The sequence below is a fragment of the Perissodus microlepis genome, chromosome 15 (genome assembly GCF_051167445.1).
Source record: "Perissodus microlepis isolate ML-2025 ecotype Zambia chromosome 15, ASM5116744v1, whole genome shotgun sequence".
NCBI classification, from domain to species: Eukaryota; Metazoa; Chordata; class Actinopteri; order Cichliformes; family Cichlidae; genus Perissodus; species Perissodus microlepis.
In genome coordinates this window covers 31,483,236-31,492,006 of record NC_140475.1, presented here as the reverse complement: position 1 = coordinate 31,492,006, position 8,771 = coordinate 31,483,236, and the positions used below count along the sequence as shown (strand labels likewise).

Genomic DNA, 8,771 nt, shown 5'->3' with positions numbered 1-8,771 from the left:
CGGGAGTATCCTCTGCCGTGCGATGCTCGGAAAGATGCGTCCTCTCTCTCCTCCCTCTGATTCGTTTTTCTGCTTATTCACCGGCAGCAGGACGCCATCTCTGCCCGCAGCCGTGAAGCAAGGCACCTTCCTCTCTCCCTGTCATCCTGCTGCACACTGAGCGTTTACAGTAATACATCCCATGCACGCAGCGCCCTCTGGAGGTAAGAGTATAAATACATTCTTTCTGTTTTATGGAGGCGAACGAAACAAAGAGTTTTAATAGTTTCATTCCTGGTGTGAGATCTGCCGGTACCTCAACACTAAAAACTAGAAAGCATTCGCATACAGCTGCACGTCTTTTACAGCCTTAGAGCCTTCACGGGCTCTTGAAGTGCGCTCATCCAAGTAACACTGACAGTACGTGCTGTGATAATATTACATACATAGTAATACAAATAAACAATCAATCTCTGTTTGAAATATTAGTATATGTCCTGTTTACAAAGTAGCTTTGATGCCTTCCATGTCACAACGTTTAACTGTGTCTTTTACACAATGAAAAGTCTGAGTTAAAGTCTGAAAACGAAAACGAGCTGACAGGTAGCTCATGAAGAATAGTGGTGGGTAGACCAACCCAGGTATTGATAATAACGATAGATATATATAGAACATTTAAACTATAGAAGCGCCATTTAATAATTATACATCTAATAAATAATGACACACTGCTCTCCCCCACATAAGCCTCCTTTATGGGTGGAAGGTATTGGTATTGGTATGGACATTACTGTCCGTTTTTACTTGATAACGGATCGATATCAACATTTCTCTCAGCACTGCTGAAGAAGCCTTTATTCAATATTTGTTCATTCAAAATTTAAAAAGTATCAATGTCCGTTAGAAGCGATGACACTTTTACTATGAAAGGCATCGGAAGTGTTATCGTCATGATTAGCGGAACTGGCGTAACACACCGGCAACATCATCGTCTCTATGGTTGTTTGGCCGTGTCGCACGTTGCTAGTTAGTTGCAATGTTGTAGCTATTAGCACGGTAGCCGTTCCTTCGCTGGAAGGTAGAGCTGTACGACAGACCTACAGTTTATTCTTTCTGATTCACAGTGTGAGCAGCAGCAGCTAACTGCTATCCAACGGAACATAAGCTAGCTTGTTATCTTGTTTTCCTTCTACTCCGCTAGTTTTCCTAGCTTGCTAGCTAGCCGCTAGCATCCAACCGTCTCCTCTATCAGTGCGAACCGTCTCCCGGCCGGCCGGAGGACCATGGCGATGAGACAGACTCCCCTCACCTGCTCCGGTCACACCCGGCCTGTGGTGGACCTGGCCTTCAGTGGAATTACTCCTTATGGATACTTCCTCATCAGCGCCTGCAAGGGTGAGAGGTGTTGGCAGGACTATGAACATAAAGTAGCCTGTGAGAATCTGGTGTTACTTCTGGACGTGGTCTGTTGCGGGTTGGGCTTTAAAATGAGCCCTTTATAAAACATGATGTTCTTCCATTGATTGACTTTGTGTCTTTGTATTGTTTTCTGGTGTCATTAAGTGCGTCTGTGTGCGCGCGGGGGCGCATGTGTGTGTGAGCCTGAGAGAGAGAGGCACATGCGGCTAGCTTAACTACTGATGGTTTACCTTCCTCCTAAAGTTTGATCTCGAATTGTACAACTTTGTTGAAAAAGTATAGAAAAGATTACATCCTGTTTATCATTATCTGATCATGTCCTAAAGTCCATGATCAGATAATGATCGTCTCTGGGCTGTCAGATGGTATTCCTGTCACTGAGTTGCTACAGATCTGCAACTAAACAGCCCTGAGAAAGATGGCGTTTGGGAGCAAACAGTGTTCCTATTCCTAGATTTCCTAGGTTAAGTTCATTTTTGTCTTTTTCTTTCTTTTAGGAAGAGTCATATATTAATAACTTGCATGGAGGATGCTGACTCACCAACTAATCAGTATTGAAGTGAGCAGTAGTGAAGCTGTTACAACTGAAGGCAAACATTTTCTGAACAGTGAAGGTGTGCCTTCAGTGTCAAGGTTGTGCCTAACCGTTTCAGGGTTAAACCAACACATTGCAAAAGATGCAGCTTTTGCTTTTTGTTTCCACTGCACTCTTAACTTTCACTACCACTTAGCAACTAATTGGCAAGCGCTTGCAGACAAGTCTGCATGTTCCATAAAAACTGTGACGTGGCAGTCTGCTAGCAAAAAAAGCAACCGCAAGGAGGTTTTCAATGCAGTACCAACTCTTTACAACCAATTTTACCTAGCAACAATCAAATGTCACCCTAGAAGTCAGTGACCCCTGCTTGTCACACAGTCAGCAGGACCTAGCAGACACCTGTGGATTATCCTTACTGTCGCCTGCCGTTACACTGTGATGCTCACATGCTCTCTGCTTCTCTCCATCAGATGGCAAGCCCATGTTGCGCCAGGGAGACACAGGGGACTGGATAGGAACGTTTCTGGGTCACAAGGGCGCTGTCTGGGGAGCCACTCTAAACACAGACGCCACCAAAGCAGCGACTGCTGCTGCCGACTTCACAGCGTGAGTTCACACACTCAGACTAAACTAGCTTGAAAGAGGCAGTGATCCTCAGTGCTCCTCTCTGTGGATCATCTGTCATGCACCCATTGGCAGTGTTGTATTGTTGTATGCACTCAAAAACCTCAGTTCATGTGTGATCTGGTCTCATTTCATTTCAAGATAACCTTAAACGGCTGTTTTGCTTCATGCTATGGTATTGATAATCGATCACTTAGATGTGAGCGCTAGTACAGGCTTCAGGGACCTTTCTAGCTTGGCTATAGCAGTGATGTAGCCCACATGCCTTTGTGATAGACAGGGTCACCATGGTGACCCTTGCTTTCCCAGCATCCTTCTAAGAAAAAGCTTTACACTGAATCAAGTAAAGCCATTTTTATTAGTGTGATCATGAGCTGAACTCTGTGGACAATAGAATATCCTGCTGCGCCTATTATTTCATTCTTATCTATCCCTTTGTTCCAGCAAAGCAAGGACAATTCTGCTATTCAACATTAAGACTTTTAGCTAGTGCCAACATTCAGTGACACAACAGCTAAATCTTTAGTCCTGCTAAATGTTGTCTTATTTTCCAAGAGTCTGTTATAAGCCAATATATTGATGTACCCGTCATTCTCACTGATTTGTAAGACGAGGCTCTGACTTGTTCTATCACATGTATGTCACAGAGGAAACAGTTTTGCACACTGAGCTTTGAATGAGTTTTCTGCATATATGTGTCTTCTGACTTTGTCTCTTATATAAAGCAGCCTCTGCATTCACACATATTACACTGACACACACACACACTCACACACAGTGTGAGGTCACTGTTAACAGCTCCCTTGTGGACTTTTGCAGAAAGGTGTGGGATGCAGTGAGTGGAGATGAGGTTCTGTCTCTGGCACACAAACACATTGTGAAAACTGTCAGCTTTACTCAGGTCAGTGCACTTCATCATGCGCTCCTTAAAAGACTGATGTATTGTATGTGTTTCTCTACTTGTGGGTTTAAATTGATACACACCTTTCACCAAGAACAGAATATAGTTGATAAGGTAAAATTTTAGTCCAGTCAGTGCTGTGAAACAAGTTCTTTGTCAATGTTGATCACTAACCAGAAGTTAACAGGCCCTGGCCTGCTCAAGTTCAAATCACCATTTAGTAAAAGATTTAAGTGATCAGATGTAAACATTTGAGCCTGCATGTCCGTAGTGATTCTAGGGCCAAAGCTTTAGCAGTGCTCAGCTCCAGTTACAATGGCATGCATGCAGTGCCTTGTAATAAATATTAGTTAAATATGCTGTTTGCAAAGATTCACTGGATACATGTTACAGTGTTGCCTTCAAAAGCAAACAGATTAGCTGGATGACCTATTGTAGTGCGTGAGGTGTTTTCTCACCTATAGTTGGTTTCCTCTGGTCTGAATTGTTTGATGAGTTTGCAAACTTGTAGCTTTTCGTTGTGATTTGATTTGTTTTCATAACAAGTGAAAAAGTGAACCCCCAAGCGAGCCAAAATGCAGCACTACAAACCGCGTGAGAATGTTCAGTCTGCTCATTGGCTAGATGTGTCTGGGATGGAAGAAAATGCTGTGTTGTGTATTATTGGGAAAACTTGGAGAATTTACATTCATTTCACAGGTAGCTTCTAGCCCGTACAGACCTTTGCACATCTGTAGTACCTTGTTCCATCCCAGAATACAAAGCATTCTGTTCATCAGTCTGAAAAAACGTTTCTCCCACTGAAAACATTTGTGGGATTTTCTTACCTGGATGATTGAGCAATCATTAGGAGATGGCTACACAACCTTTTTTTAGCTCAAGCTTGTAATGTGCAGGTTTGGGTAGTTGGTTCTGATTGGGGTTGAATCATGTTGATTTAAATGAACTAAGCGCACAGCTGTGAAAACACCTTAAGAATCACTTAGAAGTTCTCCCACTCCTGGTGACCTCTGGAATAGTGTACGCAGATGGACACATTTGGGGCACCATGAATTTTGAATAAAGCACCACACTTAAAGAACTCAGAGTAAGTGTTTACCCACAAAAACTTCACTTTCAAAGTGAAAAAATAAATATTATACAAATACACACACACACACACAAGGTAGAGAACCCACAGAAAATGAGAGGGATTCAATGATGAAGTTTGGATACTGGTTGACAAAGTGGGAGATATGGAGGGCACATGAAGAGGCAAGCTCCTGTGTCTGAGCCTCGGTGGGATCTCAGCAGTTTCACAATCACAGCAGCTCCAAAGACTGCGAGAGGAGGAGGAGAAAAGTGCCTCTGCAGACCACGCCCTGGCCTTTACAGCCATAACTGCACTATAGCGCTCACAGCTCTGTGGAACAAACTCACTGTGGACTCTCAGACTCCTCACAGAGTCCTGGAAAGACACTCACACATTCCTCACACTGTAAAACAAACCATCCAAATCTCATCCAGACTGTTCAAAGACAACATGAAAACGTAAAGCTTTGCAGACTCCGGTATCCTCTTCCATGTCAGTCACTCAAAAATGTCAGGAATTCATTTTTGGGCAGCTTGCCTGCCTGTAGCTCCAGTGAAACGATGAAATGTGTCACTGTCTGTGCTTTTCATGCTTTGTTTTTTGAGCTTGTTTTTCACGTTTTGCCTCGTCCTCAGTGAACTCTGCTATAGCTTCCTGCTCTATTCCGGCTCACTTATCAACCAATCAACATTCGGTAGCATGTCTCACATGGGTGACAAGCCCCCACGCCCTCACTCCTCTTACAACTGAAAACTGTTTGCAAATTGACAGATGTGCAGGACTATAAATCCAGCTTTACTCTCTGTGTTTGTTGGGTGGGAGTGAAGAGCCTCCCATGAATATGTGCCTCTTTTTGACAGGACAGCAACTGCCTGCTAACTGGAGGTAACGACAAACTGCTGCGTATCTATGACCTGAGCAGCCCTGAAGCAGGTAAGTGGACATGCTCATGCACACACGTGTATGTGGGACCATATGACCAGTACATGCTCCCACATATCCATATGTACTGTCGCTAGACCATTACTAGCCACTTGCTGCATGTACTGCAGAGCTGTGTGGGTGGTTACACAGCAGCCGGCAGCATCACAAAATGATCTGCATGATCACTCTTTTGAGATGAAGCTGACAAATTCATCAAGTGTAAATAATTATATACAATGTAACAGTTTATTGTGAAAACTTCCACAGCAGCAGGTGTTACTATGGTAACTCATAGAGAAGGTGCCGTCTGTGCTGGTGGAGGAAGTTGCCTTTATCGATCACTTGTTTACAGTGAGCAGATGGTTACTGTCAGCACAGCTTGGAGCAGTTCACAGCTCACTGTGACCTCACAGAAAGATCCTGGACACGTCAAAACCTAAATATGCCCCAAAGAAGAAAATGCAGTTATGAAATTTTATGCCCTGAAGGTCAAAGGTTGAGCCATAGCCGGTGTAGAGGTAGCCTGCAGTGTGATGTTTGCTGAGGCACTAAACCAGGAGGAAGTGATTCTGGGTGTGGTATAATGTGTCTGGCTGTTGCTTCTGTGTCCCCGTCAGCTCCACAGGAGATTTCGGGCCACACGTCGGCCATAAAAAAGGCTCTGTGGTGCAACAATGACCAGCAGATCCTCTCTGCTGCTGACGACAAAACCATCCGGTCAGTGCACTGTGACACACGCCCTCACCCGTCTTACCTCTCATTTCTGACAGTAGACAAAGCAACCACTCTGTTCATGTGTGTAGGCTGTGGGACAGGAGCTCCATGGAGGAGGTGAAAACACTGACCTTTGACACGTCCGTGAGCAGCATGGAGTACGTAGCTGATGGACAGATTCTTGTGATCACGTATGGAAAGACCATCGCTTTCTACAACGCTCTGAGGTCAGCCTGCAGCCACACCCGTTCATTGTCAATGAGTGACGTGTATAAAACAGAGGGCATCCTCCATCTCTATTAATGCTGATTTATTACTGACTTTGTTATTGATTAAGCATTCATCATTTAAATTTGTTTCTATTTTTATTAATATTATCAAGCTTGGAATTGATCAAGACTGTGGAGGCCCCAGCTCCTATCAACTCAGCCTCCCTGCATCCAGAAAAGGACTTCTTTGTTGCCGGTGGTGACGACTTCAAGCTCTACAAGTTTGACTACAGCACTAAGGAAGAGCTGGGTGAGCAGCAGAGTGCTCCATTGTGTCATGAAGAGGAGCAGTCTGACTCCTTTAATGAAATTAGAAACAGAACCTGTCAATACAGAATAAATGCAAGTCATAAACTCATATTTTATTCACAACAGACCCTAGGAAACATATCGAATAATCGCACTGAGCAAACCGTCCATTTTGAATTTGATGGCAGCCACACAACTGTGGAAGAGAGGACAGGGCTGTGTTTCCCCCTGTGCACCATCCTCGCTTCTTTTAACTGCTGAGGGGAGCAGCTGCTGACTTTTCTCACTTTTCCGCTGAGCCCTGAACGTCTCAGCTATCCAATACTTATGTCTGGCCTTGTCCCTTGCACACAGAGACGTCACCAGATTGTCTTAGTCTGTACATGATGCAGTTTTTACTGAATGTGAACCTCTGGCTCTCTAACAGAAATGATCTTTTCATTCCCACTCGTGTTCCTGACCAGAACATTCCACGAGCTGATTCTTTTTTTTTTTTTTTTTTTTTTTTTTTTTTTTTTTTTTTTTTTCCCCCCCAGTCTTTTGCTGCCAATGTGTTGCTGCCATCAAATTCAAAATGAGCGTAATGAAAAACATGTGTTGCCAGCGTGCTAGTGCAGGAGACTAATTAAAAACATCTGGGTTCACGAGGTTCTGTTTTCATTTTGGTTTCACATATCATCCCAACGTTTATGTTCTGCTTCACTATGATGTCACTAGAGAGAGAGAGGGGTTTTTTTGTTTGTTTTTTTTAAACTCGCTGTTTGACCAGCTCAGCTCAGTTCTTGACAGGATCTACTTACTTATCTGTAAATGTAAAAAAAAAAAAAAGTTTAAACCCTGATTCTTTGGTCCATGAAAACATAAAGGAGTAACTGACCAATCGGAAACTGATGGTGCTGCTGCTCATGTGTCTGCAGAATCCTACAAGGGGCACTTTGGTCCGGTGCACTGTGTTCGCTTCAGTCCTGACGGGGAGCTGTACGCGAGCGGCTCGGAGGACGGCACGCTCCGACTGTGGCAGACAGCGGTGGGAAAAACCTACGGCCTGTGGAAGTGTGTCCTTCCTGGTAAGTCTGAACTGATGACACGTGTTCATGCTTTCATCTGGATTCAGTTACACTGTTGCACTGTTACTGTAATGACAGTCATGCTGAACGAATGAATGAAAAAGTTTTTATAAAGATTAGAGCAATACAAAGCAGTCTTTGGCAACACTGTGTTTCAGTCGAGTTTAAACTGTGGCAGCATGTAAGATGTTTGTGTGTGTATATTTACATAACATAGTATGATTTCATGATTATATATATATATATATATTTATTTTACACTGTCATGTATCACATTGTTCCTCACTTCCTTCTCAGAGGACCTGGGGAGTGAGAACCCTGAGCAGCTGTACACCTCCACCCCTGAGATCAAAGCCTGAGGAGAGGGCGTCGCCTTCTGGAGCCTCAACGAGATCCACGAAAGGAGCCAAGTCCAGAGCATTTTCATCCATCAGAACTGATGTGGATACTAAGACTGGCCTGTCTGTCACAGCATCAGTCCACACACCCACTCACCTGCACACCGACAGTCCATGGACAGCATGGGCTGCAGAGTGAAGCAGTAGAGCTGTGAGTGTGAGCTCGTTGCTGCCTGCTTTCTCTCTGATCAGCCCACTTCTGTCTGTCCTCTAACTTCTATTAATGTAGAGCCGCCAACCCCAAACTGCACGACGTCATCATCATCATCGGTTTTGGTTTCAGTGTTGAGGTGTTTGATGAGCTGGACCAAGGCTTGTTTTCTGTTCATGGTTACAGGAATAAATGAGTTAGTGCTCAAGTTCTGAGGCTTTCATTTCTTAAAGAAGCATTGCTTTGAGTATTTTACAGTGTTCTGCTTGAGTATCTAAAGTTGTTCTAAAGTGTCCAAATCAAAGCTAATATTGTTTTGTGACAAAGGAGAGGAGATTATTTCTTGTTTGGTTTCTGTCTTCATTTGTGCGCAGTGATGAAATAAACGGAGCATTACGCTTTTATTTGAAAGTAATGCACAAAGAAAAAGGGACTTTGAGCTTTTATTTCTTGACCGTCGCGCCTG

General features: G+C 43.8%; 1 protein-coding gene across 1 annotated transcript; it reads left to right on the top strand.

The window, feature by feature from the left end:
* The first annotated feature begins 111 nt into the window (after positions 1-111).
* Positions 112-8,734, top strand: strap (serine/threonine kinase receptor associated protein). Its single transcript, XM_084952436.1, has 10 exons — positions 112-203; positions 1,181-1,374; positions 2,407-2,542; positions 3,380-3,461; positions 5,394-5,466; positions 6,075-6,174; positions 6,261-6,398; positions 6,554-6,690; positions 7,607-7,756; positions 8,054-8,734. Exons 2-10 carry the CDS (start codon positions 1,263-1,265, stop codon positions 8,113-8,115), a joined length of 990 nt encoding a protein of 329 aa, XP_084808562.1. The 5' UTR covers positions 112-203; positions 1,181-1,262; the 3' UTR covers positions 8,116-8,734.
* The last annotated feature ends 37 nt before the right edge of the window (positions 8,735-8,771 follow it).